The sequence below is a fragment of the Lissotriton helveticus genome, chromosome 10 (assembly GCF_964261635.1).
Source record: "Lissotriton helveticus chromosome 10, aLisHel1.1, whole genome shotgun sequence".
In the NCBI taxonomy this organism is placed as follows: domain Eukaryota; kingdom Metazoa; phylum Chordata; class Amphibia; order Caudata; family Salamandridae; genus Lissotriton; species Lissotriton helveticus.
The window spans coordinates 409475415-409498412 of NC_136071.1; the positions used below are offsets into that span (position 1 = coordinate 409475415).

General features: G+C 50.4%; 1 protein-coding gene across 4 annotated transcripts in view; it reads left to right on the forward strand.

Moving 5' to 3' along the window:
- GTF3C1 (general transcription factor IIIC subunit 1) overlaps positions 1-22998 on the forward strand; it is a 2559884-nt gene that overhangs the window by 1191195 nt on the left and 1345691 nt on the right. For all 4 annotated transcript variants that reach the window (XM_078662887.1, XM_078662886.1, XM_078662885.1 and 1 more), the window contains exon 18: positions 8263-8359. In XM_078662887.1, the coding sequence (XP_078519013.1) occupies positions 8263-8359 (97 nt within the window). The remainder of the gene's footprint in view (positions 1-8262; positions 8360-22998) is intronic.

Here is a 22998-nt window from a genome sequence, read left to right on the forward strand (position 1 = left end):
CCAAGCCAAAACACATGGGTAAAAGACTCATTTACAGCACCAATAGCTCTAACTCTCACAAGTGCGAGACCGATTGCATTGCATTGCATTGCCATTTGAGCCCAAGAAAATGAAGAGCTTTAAGCAAGTACATGATGGCATGTTCGTTCTTTTATTATAGCTTGCCTACATATGCCATAGCATATATTCCAGCCGATTTTCATCCACTGCTTGACAGCTCAAATTTAAAGACTGCTTTTCGCAAGATGTATCATTTTCATTGACATTTCAAGAATATCATTACTTCTTCATCATTTGTTGGACAACTGGTAGATATTTTGAGCACTACGTTATTGTTTCATACGGGTTCCAAATAGGTTATTTAATGGCATTGCTATGTTTATCATGTTTTTGATTAAATTTGATTTTCAACATATCCGTGGGATGTGTACTGCTGTGAAATGCATTTCAAAACATTTTATCGAATTAATTCGCATGTACCCCCCATTAGTTATCTATTCAACGTTCTGTCCAACTACATGCTTATTCAGTACTGTTATGTGCCATTTATTGTTTTTCATACTTTATTATAACACTCCTCAAAGAATGAGCCCACATTTTTTTTATTTGTGATATCATCTTGGGTACTGGATCAGCGTCGCTTATTTATGCGACTGCTTATTTGAAAATTTGTGCTTGGGTAGTCTTAGTAGTCTTCATCATATGAGTGGTTCGCGCTTTGAAACCTTGCACTTTGCAATTTCCACACGCTGCTATTTTTTATATAACTTTTGATTTCAAATACATTTTTAATTCTGTAGTCTGCTTTAGCCCTAAGTTCCGTTAGTTTTATTGTTCTTACCTGTGACTGAATCTGAATTGCTGCATCTAACTTGTGGGGAAGTGTGTGAACCCGTTTGTTTCTCTACAGTCTCTCTTCTGGCTCCACTCCCTCCTGGGAGACTAGAGACGCCATTTTTTGCGGGTGCGTGCTCTAGTCGTCAAAGGGGGCTTTACTTAACAAGCATTAAAAAATGCAATAGGTCTCGCCTTTTATTAAGTTAAAGCCATTTGCTTTGCTATATAATACCAGGGCACGAGTCGGGGTACCACGCGGGTGGACGGTGTCCCCCCACTTATTTTCCAGGGTGGACGCTTATCAAAACGCCGTTCACCCTGCTCATTAAAAGCGTGATAGAGTGCGCACCAAACCACGCGTTTCCAGGTGATTGATTGCGGTTGAATTCGGAAATTTCTCGGACTGCCAGTCTCCGCACCCCTGCCCCCACTTGCAAAAATTGACCTGCCTCACTATTGCGCATTTATGCAGTGTGCGCGCAGCCGGCCGCGTGGTGGGATCGAACCCAGGGCCTGAGTCCCGACTGCCGGAATGGAATGCATGCCTTTCGGGGGAAGAAGGTATTTCGGGGCAGAAGCTCAGACGCCCACGCATGCATGCTCTGGGTCACTGAAATTGAGTGTGCAATACTGTTTGTTTTTTACGCACTACTAGGAAGTCACTCTGTCATAATCTAGGCGTCGTCTAGCCAAGCATTTTCCGACCTTTCAGTGTGTGGAATAACTTTTAGGGTTATTTTCATCTCAATGTTGTAAGAATTGTATGCAACGACGAGTCGGTGAGAATGGCGAACACCTTTACCTTCTTTATATGCCTGGTCCAGCTTTCTTTCATATTTAACCTCAAATTTATTTTTCTTTACTGGGCCTAACTTCCGTTAGGCCCAGTGTTTTTAATAAAACCCGCGGCGGATAAAGTTATCACGGCAAAGAAATGTCATGTGGGTTTTGTCAGATTAAATGCTCCCTTTTTCTGTGGAATGTATATGAAAGTATGTGACCGTTGCTTCTATTTGAGCGAACAGCAATGTTTCTGACAAAGGATGTGCTGTTTTTTTGTTTAATTATCTTAGGACCGTATGTCAAACTTAGATGCGTCCAGTTTTGTTAAAATATAACTGTTTTATCGTGTAGAGAGAAGCACATAACATTGACTTCGAGCTGGGAGTTCTTCCAGAAGGCAGGGCTTAGTTAGTACAGGGTCTTCCTTAATCAATCAATCAGGCGAATTTATAAAGCGCGCTACTCACCCGCTAGGGTCTCAAGGCGCTGGGAGGGGGTGGGGTCCGCTACTGCTCGAAAAGCCAGGTCTTGAGATGTTTCCTGAAGGAGAGATGGTCCTGGGTCAGCCGTAGGTGGATGGGGAGGGAGTTCCATGTCTTGGCCGCCAGGTAGGAGAAGGATCTTTCTCCGGCGGTGGCTTTGCGAGTACGTGGGACGGTGGCGAGGGCGAGGCTGGTCGAGTGGAGCTGGCGGGTGGGTGTGTAGAATGTGAGGCAGTTGTTGAGGTACTTGGGTCCCAAGTCGTGGAGGGCCTTGTGTGCGTGGGTGAGGAGTCTGAACGTGATCCTCTTGCTGACGGGGAGCCAGTGTAGGTCTCTCAGATGAACAGAGATGTGGTCGTGGCGGGGATGTCCAAGATGAGTCGTGCAGAAGCGTTCTGTATGCGCTGGAGTCTTTTCTGGAGTTTCGCGTAGATGGTGTTCCCGTAGTCCAGTCAGCTGGTGACGAGGGCCTGGGTGACCGTTTTCCTGGTTTCGGTGGGGATCCACCGGAAGATCTTTCAGAGCATGCGCAGGGTGTTGAAACAAGATGACGAGACGGCGTCTTACAGGGCCTCTTGCTCGTAGATGCCACATTACAGTTGCCAGGCCTACACAGACAGCAAAGACCAATCGGCGCCTTTGGGGTCTTCCACCAGTAAAGGGGCATTTCCCCTGTGGCAATTGTTCTGTCTGTGCCTTAACTAGCCATCAGACTGAGGTAGATATCGGCACCTCTATCCCTTGGGTACTGAACAAACACACTAATTGTAATTCGGACCATGTTATCTATCTGATAACGTGTCCGTGCCACAAGAGGTATGTGGGCATGACCTCACGCAGAATCAAAGTCAGAATCTCCGAGCACAGGAGCACCATACGGTGCAAAAAGAGTGCTACTAAGCTTACGAATCATTATATAATGGCAGGACATTCTGACATCGATCTACACTGGGTCATTTTGGAGAAACCTTACATCCCTACCCATGTCGCAGACATCCAACAATTCTTATTACGCAGGGAACAAAGATGGGTGTACAGACTGAGAAGTGACCGCTTTGGACTTAATGACGAGATACCTTGGCTATCTCTGTAGAAGTTAGTCCATTGATACTGTTGAGTAGGTCCAAGTTGGGGTTTCTCGTGTTACCTTTAGGCTTGTATTTACTAGGTTTTTGGTCCCCGAGTACCTTGCATCAGGTAGGGGGTTATCCCTTTGCAACCCCATCAGATGTCTGCCCAGTTGACGTTCAAGTAACAATGATCTGTTGAGAACACTGAATAAACAGCCCAAGTGTTCCAGGGGCATTTGCCACTAACATGGTTAGATGCTTGGCACGATGACTGCTTTTCAGCATGGGTAATATATACTGATGTCCACAGTGTGATGACTGAAGGGGTCGCTAATTACCTTCTCACGTTACCCACTGAGCGCATAACATCTGTCTTTGTATGCACTTTGTCAACATAAATACGAGGACATTTGCAATTTCATTCAATACCTCTGTGTTTTGTGTTGATGAAGCTCTATTGGAGATTAACATTATATCAGTATACCCAATCGGATGTCTAGGATTGCTCCATGCGTGTTTCAGGAACACTTCACTGTCACGCATGCGCAATCGCGTAATTTGGGTAAGCCGAGTTTCAGGCAACTGGCTGGACGCCTGCATGTAGGACCCATCGAGTGGAGACATACACGCGAGATGGCCCCCGTCGGTACCTCCGGTCATTACTCATAGACCGCCCAGGGGTACCGACGGATAGTGAAGGCCAGCGCGTATTCTACCTTTTTATCTGTTTAGTTGCGCGTTAACTAACACGCTACTATTTCGGGGACTGAAGGCTTGTGAATGCTTGCTTCTAGGGGTCGAGTGATATCCGAGCAGCGTCACATCCCCGCGTGTATGTGCTGTCTCTAACCATTAACATCGCAGTTAACAGCACTATGTTCCTTATACATGTTTAATTTGGACTTGCCATGACGTCGCAAAATATGTGTACTAAGGGGGTCTAGCGCTAGAGACTTTTTCGACACGGGCCACTTGGTTCACCCGACACATGCATGTTATGAGTTTGGTTATTCTTGCCATCAATAACGGTCTAAATAAGAGAGTTGTAGCGCTGGAGATTTTCCCACTGGCATTACAGCTAGCAATTTGATTGGTTGAGTGTCTCTCTAATGTCTCTACATTTAGAACTATTACAGGGAGGGAGTTATCTTAACCATTTGTACAATTAATCACCATGTGGGTTCTATTGGAATTTTACTAGTCAACTAGAACCCAGGGATCAGGCAGTTTTGATCGAAAGTGCTTACTAATGGTGCCGGATGGTATCATAGAGAATTAGGTGATGGAAAAGTATGCCATGTACAGATTTATCATGGACTATACTATATTTCTATTACAGAGCGGGGCCCCCTTCCCTGAGTAATTACCAGGTAGAGGTGAGGGTGACACCCAACTTTTTTGGGTAAGTGTACATACTTTATACACTATATAGATGGTGTTGAAATCATCTAGGATTTCACGTTGACCGTGCCGCTCCGAGAGAGACGATGTGTGTGCTGAATTATGAGTGTGGTGACCAGTTTTGAGTGAACATATGCATAATGTTTTGCAGGTAACCGATAATTTGTCCCATCACTGTCAAGCTGGATAATGTCGGTGGAGTATATGAACCGTTTACTTTGATATTTGTCACATTTTTGTGTTATCACTTTTGAGCAGCAGCTATATATCTTTCTAGCTAAATTGGTCCTGATGAATGCCCCGATACTTATAGATCCTTGCGAGGGCAGAAACATGTAGACCTATTCCATCGTCTAACTTTTGCTCTTCATTAGTTAGCATTCTGCTTTTTAACCATGACTGAGGCACTCTTAGAATAAAATTGGTATGGAGCTCCCTTAGTCATTTTTAACACACTTTTTTGGTATTAGTTAGCGCTGCACTTGTTAGTCTTTGTTTGAGAACCCTCTTCACCTGGCAGGAATCTATGCCTATGGGTTTCATGGTGTGCTCTGCGGAGTCATCAGCCATCCTCTGCTTGGAAAACACTGAGGGCTTCTCAGTCATATTTCTAGACTGAGTACCCCACGAGAGGAGGCCAGACCCAAATGATGACAACTCACGATATGTGAATAATGGGTTTGTGGCAACCTAGTTCTCTCCTCTCTTAATGAGGTGGTTGTTATCCTAACCCTTTGACATACTTTCTTTGCACCTGGTCCCCACCCGCTCATGTTTTCACCCTTGTTCATAGACCCAAGGTGTTGCGTGGTGTATGTTTGGAATTTAGGGGTAACACACCTTGCAGGTCTCTAAACCGACCCTGAGACCCTCCTTAATGTGTTGTGTTCCGATTAATTCTGTATCACAGAAGCCCAGGGGATATTATCATTCAAGCCATGCAGGTTTATCCCAAGGCGGTACACCCACTTTTGTTCTTTCTCAAAAAGAGTTTTTGGGGTATTATTTTTGGTGTCCACCTGCTCAATAGTAGTTATACGGCCAAATCTCATGTTACTGCGATGTTCGCATATTCGTAGTTTTACTTTACGTGTAGTCATTCCGACATAAAACAACCCACAAGGACAAGTTATTAGATACACCACATTTGTGGAGTTGCAGTTTGTATAAACTCTCTGGGTCCACACTTTATTCTGTTCAAGATCCAAGGTTTTTGTGTGTGACCTGAGGTGGCAGATGCTGCAATTAGAACAGGGATAATGTCCCGTTACTTTTGGTAGCCCCCAGGCGTCCGTAACAGATGGGAGTCCTCTCGCTACAGTCTTTCTTGGGCGTGTATTAACCAGAGTGTCCAGAAGACTACAGCATCGTTTAAACGAGAACAGTGGTTGTTCCCAATTTCTATTGTTACTGTTAATGATACGCCAGTGTTTATTGATGATACAGAAAAGGGGGTGGTGATGAACAGAGTGTCTGAATTAAGCAGACCACTCTTACCCAGTCCAAAGATCAGGGCTTGATCCATCACCGTTATTTATCTCACTGCCCCATCCCAGCTCAGAACCTGGCTATATGCAAATTAGTCTGTCCCTGGCCCAGTGCATCATGGGAACAGGGCAGACCAAACTACCAAGCCAATTCTTCACCAGAAAGGAGACAAACCACCGGGCACCGGTTTCTGGCATTTCAGCCTCTTCGGCCCGGCTTGCTTGAATCCTGATGGAGCAGTGAGAAAGGGACTCATGTCTGAGTATACCCTGCCACACCTATAGTGGCCAAAAACGATACAGAAAAGGGGGTGGTGATGAACAGAGTGTCTGAATTAAGCTTGTTTCCTTCCCAGTGTAAGAATTGGATTTTGTAGTCTGGTCTGCCCTGTTCCCATGATGCACTGAGCCAGGGACAGACTAATTTGCATACAGCCAGGTTCTGAAACTGGGATGGTGCAATGAGCTAAAAAACGGTGTTGGATCTAGCCCTGATCTCTTGACTGGGTGAGAGTACTCTGCTTAATTCAGAGACTCTGTCCATCACCACCCCTTGTTGTAAATTATTTTGTCCACCCTAAGCGTGGAAGGGTATACTCAGATGTGAGTCCCTTGCTCATTGCACCATCAGGATTCAAGCAAGCCGGGCCGAAGACGCCTGAAATGGCAGAAACCGGTCCCCGGAAGCTTGTTTCCTTCCCAGTGTAAGAATTGGCTTTTGTAGTCTGGTCTGCCCTGTTCCCATGATGCACTGGGCCAGGGACAGACTAATTTGCATACAGCCAGGTTCTGAAACTGGGATGGTGCAATGAGCTAAAAAACGGTGTTGGATCTAGCCCTGATCTCTTGACTGGGTGAGAGTACTCTGCTTAATTCAGAGACTCTGTCCATCACCACCCCTTGTTGTAAATTATTTTGTCCACCCTAAGCGTGGAAGGGTATACTCAGATGTGAGTCCCTTGCTCATTGCACCATCAGGATTCAAGCAAGCCGGGCCGAAGACGCCTGAAATGGCAGAAACCGGTCCCCGGAAGCTTGTTTCCTTCCCAGTGTAAGAATTGGCTTTTTTAGTCTGGTCTGCCCTGTTCCCATAATGCACTGGGCCAGGGACAGACTAATTTGCATACAGCCAGGTTCTGAAACTGGGATGGTGCAATGAGCTAAAAAACGGTGTTGGATCTAGCCCTGATCTCTTGACTGGGTGAGAGTACTCTGCTTAATTCAGAGACTCTGTCCATCACCACCCCTTGTTGTAAATTAGTGTTTATTGATGGGTTTTTTCACGCCGTTGGATGCTGAGCTATAGGTCGTGACACTTCAAAGGGATTTCGCTCTGTACCTTGGGGATCTCCTCAAGGAGCGCTTCCCTCGGTTGGTTCCTTGCTCTTTTATAGCCTTTAGTCAGAACCGTTGTAGGGGAACCCCAGTTTTTCAGGTTAGCTGTTAGGTCATTAGACTGATCCCGAAAGTCCTCCAAGTGGCTACAATTTCTCCTAAGACGCAGAAATTGCCCATAGGGGAGATTCTCCGGCAAAGGCCTCGGATGGAAGCTTGTGAACTCCAACAGGTTGTTCCTGGCTGTGGGCTTATAGTGTGTTTTAGTAGCAAAGTGACCATTCTGTTTACAGATTATCACGTCCAGGAATATGACCGTATGTTTATCAACTGTGTGAGTAAACTTAAGATTGAGGTGCAGGGTGTTGATCCAGAGATGGAAGTCCTGTAGTGACTCCCCTGAGCCTTGCCAAACCACCAGCACGTCATCGATATATCTCTTCCAGAGTCCTATGGAAGAGATAAAGGGGTTGTTGGCGTCTTGGATGTATTTGTGTTTAAAGTCATGGACATATAGCCCAGCCACACTAGGGACAAAAGTACTGCCCATGGAAGTTCCAGTGGACTTGAGGAATAAACTCCCCTTAAATTCAAAGAAGTTCTTTTTTAAAGCCAAAGTTGTGCATTCCAGGATGAACTCCTTGGGTGTGAAAAAGGTGTAGACTGCACCCATTGCTGATAATGCCACAATGAATGGTACCATATCAGCTGCCATTGTAAAAGACATGTCTTTTGATTCTATCCATAATTAGTGTAAATGCTACTGTTTATTTCCCAAATGTGTTATCATGGATTGTTTTAAACCTGTATGTGCACCTGTGCTTTCATGTCATATGATTACAGAAATTCATTCTAGCCTTCTTGCAGGAGATATATCTTTTCATTTTTGGAGAATTTACAAAGATTGTGCTACATGGGGTTGCTGCAGTTTGGACCTACTGAAAAGTTTCAAGACAAAGACCAGGTAATATTATTGATGTCTTCATTGTTTTATGGTCATCGTTGAAGTTTGATCATTTATTTATAAATACAAACTGATATGATTTATAACACACTTTACCCACTAGTATATATGTTTATATTTATATCGGTCAATATGCTTGCTACATGACATGAGGCTTATTTATCAAGTTTAGTAGGACCTTGAAACAAATTATTTTATTCAGGGTTTGTGTTTACAAACTACTTCTGCCATGGGGTGTTTGATATTTACAACACTATCAGCAAATATACAATGTCTGCTATGTAGAAATGCATCGAAAAATAAAAACTTTCTATCATCCAAGTTTTTACCAAATACTCTGGAAACATGCGTGTTTACTCTTCCTTGTGTAAGGTATTTTTCAAGTGCTTCTTTATCAGTGTATTCATTTTTCTGCTATTGCTTCATTGGAGGGGTCTATTTTAGTTGTCCGCAATATTTTGTAATCGTATTGGATTTGTCTTTGTTTGAGGTGTGATAATGTACATTATTGTAATTGATGCTTCCCCGCCAATTTTATTGAGAATAAATTATAAGCACAGACATTGACATTAACACTTTCAAACTTTACACTAAATGACTCATGATTGTGCAGTTCCATTGTGTTTGGTATAAGCACCATCTCCATTTCAACAGTCCTCCTGCATGATCTACAGTGTTCATTGCAGAGGCCGCCGCACCCTCCCGTAGGGGGGGGGAGGCTCAAGGGCCGGCGCCATAACCCACGCGGTGCCAACAGTGGGGTGAACTGGTTCTGGGCGCCCCGAAGCGGCCAGGAACCAGCGGAAGCGGGGTGCGCACCAGCCACCCCGACAGGAAGTGACCTCGTGACCCGGGCGCCCCAGAGGGCGACCAATGGTCAAACTGGCTACCTTTGAACCCACCAATCACGGGGGTTCACCGGAGCCCCCCTAGGGGGCTCGGGAGGATTTAAGCACCGCCGCTCCCCAGCAGAAGCACAACGTCTTCAAGGAGCTGGGAGAGCGGCGCGACAACGACATCGGTTGAAGCCCACCCACCCACACCTAAGGAACAGCAGAGTCGCAGTGCTGGACATTGGGGGAAGGCGTTGGCGGAAATCCTACAATGGTTGGCTAACCAAACACACCGGTGGGCGGTGTGGAGGAGGAGGGCCACTCACTTTTGAATGCCGCACGGCAGGGTGACGTGGCCGCACAAAGGAGGGGAGGAACAGATGGAGACGGCACTCGCGGCCCAGACCCGGCCGGACGGCAGGGCGCAAATGGTAGCGAGCTGGGGACCTAACTCCAGGCAGATAAGCTCCCCTCCATGACACCCAAAAGGGTGTGGCCAACCAACCACTGGAACACCAATAAACTGACTAAGAACTGGTTGTGCACAAGTGCCATTTACGAACTGAGGAGTGCACAAAAGACAGACACCTGTACCAGATGAAGGTGTCATAATCTGTAATGTGATGTGCATGATTGATGACTAGAGTTCGCAAATGAAGATTGCACAACCAGTATGTTATTAATATTGTTATTAATAATGTTATTGATATTAATAAATCTGCGGCCAACAATGACCACCATCAAGAACTGCTATTGTTGGCTGACATTATTTCCTAGTAGTGACAGAAAATGTATGCAGAATGCAGACCGGCAAGTAAGTATGTGTTGGTGTCCCCACGGAACAGGCACATGCGAGGGTTATTCCCCCCGACCTACAGTGTTGTCACAAGGGATAGGTGAAAAATTCTGCTCTGCCGGTGGAGTTTGCAGAGTGTGCCCACTCCGCGTTAAGGCAACACTCCTCCAACCACCCCGTGGCAAAGTTGTTTCTTGCACGCGCCTCGCAAATGTCAAGTTGGCGAGTGAGAATTCGCATCCCCTAGCAAGATTTTCAGATGCTAGAACTCCTCCCAGCGAGCTTACTCAATGCCGGCGGTCACAACCGTTTGCTTTGAGAAAGCTGCTCTACAAGTTGAAAGTCTACTCAAGCGGCAGAAAGAAGCACCACTCTCTGGCGTGCTATGTTGTGCAGTTTGTGCTGCTTTTACAGCACAGAACATGCACCTGGTGCTAAAAATCTGCGCTAGCAGCGTGCCCTGCCAAATTATTTTTGCTCACGGAATGTTGCAGAGTCTTTATATAAATCCCGGGAATTTCACGGAGTGCAACTCTGCAGTTCCCTTCGCCCCTAGTTTTTACTCACCAGCACATCTGCCAAAGTGACGTTTTTTATACCTTTTCCAGTGCAAGGCTTCTAGGAATTTGTGGGCTTGAAGTGAGGTACTGCAACCCAGAGATCACTCCTATCTCTGTAAGGAGACAGAAGATGGGTTCCAATCCTGCTAGATCTCACAATCTGATTTATTACAATGCTCTATCAAGCTAATTTGTGTGTTGTCACTGGAGGCAGTCCAGTGTAAATGTCACACATTTAATTTACTCTGTGATCTAGATCAGTCTGTTCGTATTTGTTGTATTTTTTTTACTCTGTTATTGTTCATAGAGTCTATATATGTTAACATTTATATCTAATACTCTTGTGCGAGAGAGCAACACGATCTACTCTTGAAGTTGTCTGTTTTTTACTTAGTCGCTTTGTTATTTTATGGTAACTGTCTTACACTGATTAACGTTTAAAAGCCCCTTTAGGAGTGTTGAACGACTGGCCCGATGAAATACATGACATGACATAGGATAAGACCGACAGCTGCTCCCTGGTTTCCTGATTTGTTTGGCCATATAAAGGCTGAGGGGGGGGGGGGGGGTGTAAGATTGTTACAGATGTTTTTCTGGGTCAGATTCAGAAAATAAATATGACCACTCGCCTCAGAATAGTGACCTATGTTCTTGTGATCTTACACAAAACCTTGTTTGGTTGGTGCCAGGAAACTAATTGTAGGAGAAGATTGTGGAAAACAAAGTATTTAAAGGTTATGGCGAAAGTCATGTTGGGCAAGACTGGAAACACTGTTCTATAGTATCTCTGAAAACTGACTTTTAGGCTCCATGTCTTGAGCAAGGTAGAAACAAACCTGCCCCCAACCAGCTATATCCAGGACTGATTATTACACCAATCGGAAATCTTGTATAGAACCTAGGAGAACAGTGTATTTTCAGAGATCCAATCTGCCAACCTATATCGACAACATAAAGACCTTTGAAATGCAGGTACATTGTTCTTTTGCTGTTTCACCATAGTGGTTTAGAAGAATATTATCTGTAACAATAGGGAAAAAAAAGTATATTTTATGTATCCCCCATAAAAAACTTGAAACATTACCAAAATAATGAAATTAAGCTTTCTCACAAACTGATTGTAAAGAAATGGCTCTTTTTGCATGTTCTCCCCCATTTTCTAGACTAATGCTGCCTGTTTTTCGACTCTGAGTGCACTGAGGCCTACAAAGCAGACCTTACACCTTACAAAGTACCTGTGGAATTAGCTACCCTGAATTGGCAGAGATGGACTTACTTATAAGTCTCTAGTATATGGTACCCAGGGTATTAAGGAAGAGTGTCCACACATAGCTGCAGCACTGATTGGGCTACCCTGTATGTGACAAAGTACAAAACACTTCCCATCTGCCACTGCAGATTGGAAGGGCAGTGTTAAAACTGCTGGTTCTACTTTACCATTTACACCAATGGCTAAGGCCTCCACTTCACTTAACAGTATATGTATTGTATTGTATTGTAATTGCATTTATATAGCGCTAACTACCCCTGACGAGGCGTCAAAGTGCTTTTTCAGCGAGTAGCCCGCTACTCCGGGACCCATAGAGGGTTAGTATTGAATTAGTATAGTGAAACATGCAAGTACATTTTAATTGGTGGATAGTTTAGTCGGTTATTTGGATTTGGAATGATAGCAGAAGGATAGAGGAGGAAAAAAGGTTTGTATTTATATAGCGCTTGTTACCCGTGACTGTTTTTCCTGTGTTGCCAGCATTAACCTCAGGAGGAAGGTAAAAATGTCTGTGTCCCTTTGATTCAGGTTATGGTTTCCCTGGACCCACTGAGTTTCTGCTCAATTCTACATGGCCACATTTCCTTTTAAAGACACCTGAAGAGATTCCTGAACATCGTACTCTATTCGCTTGAAGGTCTCCTTACGATTCGTAATGCACTGTGTCTACTCTACCCAACTTCACACCGTTGCTAGTATTTCCACGCTGGATCAATTTGAAGCTGCCCTGCTTGTCCTTGCAGTTTGGATTCATGTAAACGATTCTCTGATTCTACTTTACAATACGGCTTAAGGTTTTCATGCGTCTCCTTTGCTTGAAAACAGATTATATTGTCAGACTGCACAGATTATGCAGGGCCCTGTAACCCAGGGACGACTGCAGATCGCAAACATGTCAGTATCCAAGGCCATCGACTTTTCACTTTACACTCATAAATCAGCGAATGAAAAACCAAACCCTCTTTAACAACCCCCCTCCTCCACTCCTCCCACCCCAAACCTCTACCCCCCCAACTCCCCCCCCCCCACCCCCACACCCCCGAGTCGCACAGCCACCACCAGGCCCAACCCACACATATTGATCAGTATATAGCACAAAAGAAAAGTCATGAACAAGCACACCCGCCTCCCCAGCCCCATGTCTCCCCTTTTCGAAGCAACTGCCCCATCACCCCTCCAAGGGAAGGTCATCCTGCTGTACCGGGGGTTCGAGCCACAAACCCCGATAGTCTGCCCAGCGCTTCCAAATGTTATAATGTTTCCGCGGGCACCCCCTGGCCACGAATATCGGCTGCTCCAGCGCCATACAAAAGGCTAGCCCCTTCTTCCAAACAGTCACAGATGGGGCCTGTGGGTCCTTCCACCCCTTAGCAATGTCCCTCTTGGCCGTTGTAAGTCCTAGTAACATCAGATGCCTTTTATAGATTTTGCCCCCCACTCCATCCATTACATGTAACAGGGCAAACTGGGGGCGTACGCGGAAGCACCCATCCCAACACCTCAGACAGACAGGCCAAGACCCCCCTCCAGAACCGATCCAGAGATCCACAACTCCAGACTGTGTGCATGAACGTCCCTTCCTCCCTGTTACAGCGGAGGCAGTCCGGGGAGGCAATCAGCCCCGCCCACCAGAGCCTAACCCTGGTAAAGTAGACTCTATGCAACTATATAATTAAGATGAGGCCGAGGCGCATGGCCACGGCTGCACCCCTGGGAGCAGCCAGAGCCTCCCTACAGTCCTCCTTCCCCAACTCACCCACGTCATCCTCTCATTGCTCCCGGAGCCTCTGCAGCGTAGGGGAGCTGTGTGTGACCAGTGTCTGGTAGATGCGGGAAATTTTCTTTGTCTCCAGGTCCCCCATGAACACCTTGGCCTCCAGCGGGCTAAAGTCAGGAAGGGACTCCAACCCCTCCAGACTGGGCGATAGTGCATGGCGAAATTGCAGGTACCTAAAAAAATGGGACCGAGGCATACCGAATTCCTCCCTGAGTTCCTGGAAAGACTTAAGTGTCGTACCCTGCAATACATCCCCCAGAGTCGAAATGCCTATGTTGTCCCATCTCCTAAAACCTTGCAGTGATGCCAGATCGGGAAACCGCCCATTGTGCCACAAAGGGGTTTCTGCTGTTAGGGTATTCCACCACACCATAGCCTGCTGCCAGATGCGAAACACCACCCGAGTGGCCACCGGCAGAGCACTCTGCAATGATGCTGTGTACAGGATGGTGTGTAATGAATGAGAGCCCATCAAGTAGCGTTCCAGGGCATACGCCGGGTCTCCCCTGTTTCCATACCACCACTCATTCAATACCAAAATGTGGGAGGCCTGATAGTAGGAGAGGATATCCGAGGGCGACAGGCCCCACAGTAGATGGAAAGGAAACATGTGCGCAAAGCCACGGGCACTGCCCCCCCATAAAAACCTGCCCCAGGGCGGAGTTCACCTGTCGAAACCAACCCGGCGATATCGGATACGGGTGATTTTGCTGTTGGTACCACAGGCGGGGGAGTGCCACCATTTTAAAGATCGTCGACCTACCATATATAGTAAGTAGCATACGCGACCAGGTTTTGAGATCAGCCCGACGCGCTCCCAGACCGGCACTAAATTTTGCTCCCAAGACACGGCTGGAACCTCGGACAGGAAAACCCCTAGATACTTGAGACCCCCTATCGCTACCTGGAGTGAAGAGGCCCAGTCGCCCACTGCTTGTCTCTGCCTTCCCAGCACCCACAATGTGGGTTCATGAAGAGCCCCGAAGTCTCGCCGAAAATCTGCATTATCCGCAGGAGACGCGGCCCTGATCTATTAAGGTCTGTAAGAAAGAAGAGGACATCGCGTACAACGCAATTCGGTCGGACGGCCCCTGCGCCCACTCAAACCCGCTCAGCTACGCATCCATGCGCACCCACGCCGCTAATGGCTCCATAGCCAAGGCAAATAGGTAGGGCGAGAGGGGGCACCCCTGCCGGGTGTCGCGCTGAATCCGAAACCTGGACGAGACCGCTCCCGCCACTCGAACCGAGGCCGTCCGGTCAGTATAGAGAAGACGCAGATAGGACAGATAGGACAGGAAGTAGGGCCCAAGATTGAGCCGTGGCAGTAATGTGAACAGATACACCCAGCTTAGTGAATCGAATGCTCTGTCCATATCGGCAAGGAGAAGCGCGACCCACCTCCCCGTGCATCTAATCTCCTCCACCGCCACATGTGCCCTTCGGATATTGTGCCTGGTCGCCCTATGAGGCATAAAGCCGGCCTGGTCCGGGTGGATCAGCTCGGAGATATGAGGAAGAAGCCGGTTGGCCAATGCCTTGGCCAGTACCTTGGCCTTGACATTTAAAAGCGAGATCGGGCGGTAGGAGGCATGTTGTTCCGGGGAACGGCCCGGCTTATGGAACACCACCACCTCTGCATGCCACCAGTCCGGAGGTAGCCTGCCCTGGACCCTAGCCTCCTCCAAAGCTGCCCGGTAATGAGGAGCTAGTTGTGTATTATATTTCTTGAAAAACTCACTTGGGAATCCATTCGGACCGGGGGCTTTCCCCGAATTCAGCTCGCCGAGGGCCGTGCCCAGTTCCTCATCAGTCAGAGGGAGCTCCAACCGATCTCGCACCTCGTCCGACACCGCTTGAGGAGGCAAGTCCGCTATGAACTTGTTGACGAGATATTCCGGTAGGCACTCCTGTGAGGCATATAAATCCGCATAGTATGCAGCGAAGCTCTCCGCCAATTCCCCAGGGTCCGTCAGTGGGGCTCCCGCTCCATCACGGACCCCCGGCAACATCTGCGCATGGAAGGTCCCCTGACAGAGCCGATGCAACATTTTGCTAGATTTATCTCCCCATTGGCAGACTCTGCTGTGCGTAGCCAGCCACACCTGCCGCGCCTCATCCAGGAGAAGAGCCGCATAGGACTGTTGTGCCAGAAGGAGCCGGTTCACATCCGGAGTCTCCCCCGGTCGAACGTCCCAGACGCTCCAGCTCCCCTATCTCCGCCTCAGCGCGCACCAGAGCTCTCCACCGCTGCTTACGAGCCACCGCACACCAGGCAATATCCACTCCCCGCAGCGTAGGTTTTAGTGCTTCCCATAGTGTCCCGGCGCTAGAGACAGAACCAACATTCCCGGCCAGGTAATCCGATATCGCTTCCCGCATACGCCTCCTATAGTCCTCTTGTTGAAGGTGCCACAACGAGAGGCTCCAGCGAAAAGGCTGCCTCCCCCTGCCCATCCGGAGCTTAACAAGAACCAGCAAATGATCTGAGAGGCCACGCGGGAGGATTACCGCCGATTCCACTCGCCCAGCCGCTACCCTGGGTACCAAAATGTAATCCAACCTAGAGAAGGATTTGTGGACAGCAGAAAGAAATGTGTACTCCCGTTCATCACCATGAAGACGCCTCCACGTGTCCACCCAGTCCAGCCCCACCACCATATCTCGCAGTTTTGTGGAATGGCCAACACTCGGACCCGCCCTTGCCTAAATCCATCTTTGGTAACATCAAGGACATCATTCCAGTCACCCCCCACTGCCGCAGGTACGTTCGGGATGTCCGGCATGATCGTGAACAGTCTCTCAACCAATGACCACTGCAATGGCGGCAGGGCATAGACGCAACCTAACACCAGAGGGTCCTCCCCCCACCATGCCCCGGACAAACAAATACCTCCCCTGCATGTCAGCCCATAGTTTCGTGTGTACAAAGGAAATTCTACGGTGTACCAGGATAGCCACACCCCTGGACCCTCTCACAAAGCCTGCATGAAAGACCTGTTGGAAGCTATAGCGTTGCAAGCACAGGGCTTTAGTGTCTAGTAAATGAGTTTCTTGCAGTATAAGTATGTCGGCCCCAACTCGCTTCGCCTGGCGTAGCACCACTCCCCTTTTAATTTTGTCTAATACCCCGCGCACGTTCCAGCTACGTATGCAGAGGGTACCGTGAGACCCAGAGGCTTTATCAGTGCAATGCGCCATCAGAAAATGATCCTGTTTGCCGCACAGACACAGGGACGTGCGGACGTGCATAAACTAAATGTGGGGAGCCCACCGTGACTGTGCGACCTCCCCAACCAGAACAAGCCCCTCCCCAAGCAACTGACCCCCCCCCACCCACCCAATACCTCAAAACAGTTGAAGTACCTGTCGCGGCTTGGTTGGCTTCCGGCCCCAAACGTGGGGCCCAAAGTCCCTCAAGCCAACGGATCCCCACCCTGCAGCCCATACAATCCTGGCCCTCCCACACCCTGTACCAGACCAGCACGGGGGGGGGATCGCCCCGTGTCACAACTCCCTCCCTCTAAAGGAATCAAACCTAGTTATAGACCCCCCATGAAGAGCAGTCCAATATCAATCAAACCATAGGATACAAAAGTCATGTTGCCGCTGCTTGTTGTGTAGAAGCCGGGGACCCCCGGACCGAGGCCCCACCAGATGCAGAGCGCCGTCGGGATCTGAAAGAAACAGGTTAGTATTAGATTCCTTACCTTAGAATATCCCCAGGCGTCAGACTTGATCCGGAAAATTTTGCGTAGCAGTACCCTTGCGCGTCAGTAGGCGTCGTCTGCGGCTCCGCGTCAGTCGTCGGCGTCGTTGACGCCGGGATGACGTCGCCGGAGTACTTAGATGCCGCCGGAGTGCTTAGACGCCGCCCTCATGCGCTGATGTCAGTTCCTATTTTTTCCGCGCCAGCAAGCGCCGATCCGGAAAAAGTGGTACCCTTAGTCAATTTTTGACTAAACTTTTTCGATAATTTTGTTGATCTTTCTTCTAAGTCGAACGACTCCGACGGTGCCGGTACCGATGCCCGGGTTCAAGCCCTGCGTCGACTGCAACCGACTGATGTCGGTTACCGACCCCCATCCCTGGTGTCTTCATTGCTTGGGGCCCGACCACGATGACAAGTCGTGCTCCGACTGCCGGGCCTTGACATCGAAGGCTAGGCGGGAGCGGTCCCGCAAGCGCCTCGAGCTCCGGCAGTCGGTCCCGCGCCGTTTGAGGTCCCGGTCCGGAAGGCGGTCGAGGGACCAGTCGCGGGGCCGGAGACATCACGGCTCGGAGGATCGTCACCACTCCTCGAGCTCCAAGTCCTTAGGTAAGAGGCACAAAAAGTCGAAGAAGCGACATCGCTCTTCCGACTTTCTCCGACGCTCGGTGACGAGGCCGGGGGTTCGGGCGACACCGCCCACGCGGCCGCGCCGGAGGTGCGGGTTTCGCGGCCTGCTCCATACCCTCCGGTCCCTGGGCAGAACGCGACGCTGAAGGAGATCGACGCCTTCCTCACGGCCATGAGGTCGCTCACTCCTTCTTCGGGTTCCGCGGCGCCTTCCAGCCAAGCAGCCCCGACTGGGAGCCCAAGCGGGCCGGGTGCTTCGGCCCCGGCGCCGACTTCGATCCCGGCGCCGCAGGGCCCCGCTGGATCCGGTTCCGATCCAGGTTGTCGCCTGTCGACCTTACGACCTCGCCGGCCCCTAGGGTGTCGCCTCCGGCGCCGTCCACGGACGACGTCGTCCCCAGTCCCCCCTCGGTCCGGTTCCGACGCCGCTTTCGACGCCGATGGGAGATTTTTTCTTTTATGATTATGATCCGGTCCCATCATTTGACCCTGAGTACCAGGAGATGGTTGGCGAGGCGGATTGGGAGGGGACTGAGGACCCTCTGGCATGTGAGTGCCGGTCTTATCAGGACTGGGCAGGTGAGCTAGGGGAGGCCAGTGGTTTGGACACTTTGCCAGACACTGGTTTTGTCTCCCCTCCTACCGTGGCTATGAAGGAGAGGGCTGCCTATAGTGTGGTGTTGACGCGGACGGCCAAGGCCTTATCCCTTGATTTCCCCGTCGCGGCGGTGAGGAATAACCTCCTCACTGAGGTCCTTAAACCGCAAGCAAGCTCTTTGGAGCCTCTGTTGCCGTTTAATGAGGCCTTGTCGGACGTTCTTCTGTGCACCTGGTCCAGGCACGCTACAGGTCCCCCTGTATATAGGAACAACGCCACCGCCCGGCTCAGGGCGACCCTTGCTTCCTGTCCACCCACCCCACTCCCGAAAGCCTGGTCATACAGGCCTCTAATTCCCAGACCGCATTCCCGACGGCTCCCCCCGATCGGGAATCCAAGAGGTACGAACAGTATGGTAAAAAGATGTTCTTCTCACTGAGTTTGGGGTTGCGGTCTGTTAACACCGCGTGCCTCTTGGGCCGTTATACCCACTCTTTGTGGGACACGGTCGCGGACGTGCTGCCACAATGTCCGGAGGAGGCCCGGACTAAACTCGCCCAAGCCGTTACGAAGGGTCGAGATGTGGCACGGTACTCCATCCGATGTGGGCTGGATACAAAGGACTTTCTGGGTAGAGCGATGGCAACGACGGTGGTGATTCGTCACCACGCCTGGCTGAGGTCCGCCAACTTTTCGGCTGATGTCCAAAACACCCTTATGGACATGCCGTTTGATGGCTGTCGCCTCTTTGGCGACAAGGCAGACAGAGCGCTTGAGCGCTATAAGGACTCCAGGGCTACGGCCAAGTCCTTGGGCCTGTCGGCCCCGCGCCAGCAATCTGCTGCCTTTCGCCCCTTTCGTGGCCAAGGAAGGGGCGCCCCACACGTCCTGCCAGCCACGGGCCGCAGACTAACATCCAGCGCGGTGGCGGACGTGGTAACCGCCGTGGCGGTGCCCGGGGACAACAGCGCAGCCAGTCCACATCCACCCCCGCAGCATCCGCCTCAAAAGCCTTCCTAGTCCGAGCTTTCAGGCCCACAAGACGCCAGTGGGGGGCAGGGTTCGCCATTACCTCCTCCACTGGCACGACATCACATCGGACAGGTGGGTGCTGCAAATCGTCCGAAGGGGCTACTCCCTCCCCTTCGAGGCGACCCCTCCAGCCATTCTACTGCAGTACCACCGCGTGTCGGGGGATCACTTGAATCTTCTGCGAGAGGAAGTTGCGGCCCTCTTGGCCAAGGGGGCCATGGAGCGCGTTCCTGGGCCAGAAGTAGGGTGTGGTTGTTACTCCCACTACTTTCTGGTTCCCAAGAAGAGCAAAGGGGGCCTACGCCCTATCTTGGACCTGAGGAACGTCAACGGCTTCCTCCGGAAGGAGAGGTTCAAGATGCTGACACTGGCTCAGGTCTTAGCTGCCCTGGACCCGGGAGACTGGATGGTAGCGTTGGACTTGCGGGACGCTTATTTCCACATTCCCGTCCTGCCGGCCCACCGGCGGTTCATGGTAGGCCATGAGCACTTTCAGTTTACCGTGCTCCCCTATGGCCTTACCAGCCCCCCACGGGTGTTCACGAAGGTGATGGCGGTGGTCGCAGCTCATCTGCGCAGGTTAGGGGTTTCAGTCTTCCCCTACCTCGACGACTGGTTGTTAAAGGCGGGCTCGCCCCAGACAGTCGTCAGCCACTTCCAGAATACGGCCGCCGACCTGCACCTGCTGGGGTTCTCCATCAATGTGCCGAAGTCGCACCTGTGTCCCTCTCAGAAGCTCCTCTTCATCTGAGCGGTTCTAGACTCGGTGCAGTTTCTGGTCTATCCTCCCGAACAGCGGGTTCAGGATATTCAGGCTCTGATTCTTATTTTTCAGCCTTTATCCCGAGTCTCGTTCAGGTTGACGCTGCGGCTTCTGGGGCTGATGGCCTCCTGCATCCTTCTGGTGCATCACGCCAGTTGGCGGGTGCGGGCTCTGCAGTGGGACCTGAAGTTTCAGTGGGTCCAGCATCAGTTGCAGTGGTGGCTCACGGACCGCGATTGGGTCAGTGGCAGATCCCGATCCCTACCCCACCCGGAGCACGCAGTTGTGACGGACGCATCCCTCCAGGACTGAGGATGCCATATGGGAGAGGCGGAGATCAGAGGCCTATGGTCTCCGGCGGAGTCCCAGCTCCATATCAACCTTCTGGAGCTGCGGGCGATCCGGCTTGCACTGAAGGCATTCCTCCCCTCTGTCCGGGGGAGTGTAATGCAGGTGTTCACGGACAACACCACCGCCATGTGGTACTGCAACAAACAGGGCGGGTGGGGTCGTGGACCCTATGCCAGGAGGCTCTGCGCCTCTGGCAGTGGCTGGAACATCAGGGCGTGACCCTGGTGGTTCAACACCTGGCGGGTTCCCTGAACTCCAGGGCAGGCGATCTCAGCCGTTGGTGCATTATGGATCATAAATGGCGTCGAACTCGGACGTGGCCCAAGGCTCTTTCAGCAGTGGGGAGAGCCTTGGTTAGATCTATTCGTCACAGAAGAGAACGCTGTAGGAAGGTAGATCCCTGACTATGGTTGCCCCCAACTTTTTGCCTGGTGTTTTGCTGGTTTTCTGACTTAGTTGACCTGGGGCCCTGCTATTCAGGACCCCAGGCCTACTGCTCTCTCTGTAAAATGGATTCCATGTACCTTAGGTACATATCTAATTGGATACTGAGTCACCTTATCAGTCCCTGTACAGTGTACATTAGGTACCCAGGGCATAGGTGTACCCAGGGCCTACCAGGGGCTGCAGCATGTATTATGCCACCCCTGGCTGGCCATCCAAATCTGACACAACTGGCTGCACGACAGCTGGGGCAAGGTGGTGTAATCACCCTTTGCTTTAGATATAGTATACCTATATCTAACCCTAAAATGGACACACAGATCTCCTATCAGTCACTCCTATGGCAGGCCTTAACAATCCTGAAGGCAGAGTGCTTGGAATCGTGTGAGATGGTGCTCTGGCATGAGCTGAGCCTGTCTGCGGCTTTCGGGATCTATCCCTTAGCCGTTTCCATGATATCGCATACCATATACTCTTAAGTGCATTATAATCCTCGCGGTTATATGCCAACTCTGGTATCGCTTTATCAAAACATGTCGAGTAAGGTGTCATACGAATTGGAATACTAACCCCTCGCCAATTCTGGCGACGGGGTTAGCATTCCACCCTTCTAGAGGGACACGACATGCATGTAACCTGTAACCCGGTTAAAAGTCAGACAGAGCCTTAGCATCCACAAAATGGATGCTGCCACCGAGACACAAGTCTGCCCTCCTGCTGCTGGGAGTCCTCCCAGAGCAGGAGATAAGGACAAAGGGTTTCCTGCCAGGGGCGGTGCCAGCACCGTCCCAGACAGGGTTTTGTGTATTGTAGGTAGGCAGGGCTTCAGAGGAAGGTGACTGCACGTGGCACCCCGGTGCTCACTGTGCATAGGCTGGCTTAAACCAGTTCCAGGGACACTCCAGACCCTGTGCTGGGGAAAAGCCCGCCAAGGAGGTGGGTGTAACCACCCCCCTCCTAGTCCCACCCCTAGGGCAGGACTTAGTCGCGTGCCAGCCCCTTTTTACAGGATAAAGGTAGGAACTGGCCCCCTTCCAAATCAGATCATCTTTGAATCCTGAAACTACTTTCCACGAAAGGAACTCAAGACTTCTTCCTAAGATTTCTCCCTTGTGACTAAGGAGTAGTCACCCTGCATCCGCAGGCACCATCTTAAGAACACTGCGGTCTGCTGCAAGTCTCTCCTCCGGATCAAGACTGCCCAGCTCGACGAGAACCGGCTTCCCTGGCACCTCTGACCTCTACCTGCATCATCAGTCACGCTGAGATTCGTGGGTGTGACGAGACCTCGAGGGACCGGCCATCTTCAAGACTGCACGACTTCTTTCCAGCAAGCCCGCCGAGTAAATTCCTGGTGAGTGCTTTGGGGTCCGAGAAGCCCCGACCCTGAGCAGCTCCAGCACCAAAGTGCAGCCTCCCAGCATCTCCACGATCTGCGTGGGGCCCTTCTGCTTTTTGCTGCTCACCGCGTTGTTTGGCTACTAGCCCGCTGGCTTGTGGCCTTCCGAACGACGCCCGACGACATTTCTGCTGCTGGTCTGGTTGCTCCAGGCTGGCCCTTGCTCCCTTCCAAAAGAGGAGCACCCCGGACCCTCCTGGTCCACTCAAGACGCCATTTTGAGTCCACCGCGTGGGCTTGAATTAGCCAAGGCTTGTTGCCCAATCCTGGGTAACTTCGACGCCGCCAGCTTCATCCATCGTGGGACAGCTCGCCTCTCCATCCTGGTCGCCGACAACGCCTCCTGGTCCGTGAGATCTGCAGAGCCAGCGTCGCCCACTCACCTAGTCGAGGTGACTTCGCCCGGTGCCATCCTGGTGCCCACTTAATCACTGGCTAGTGATTCAAGAACTTGGTCCCCTCTGCTTTCAGGTTTTC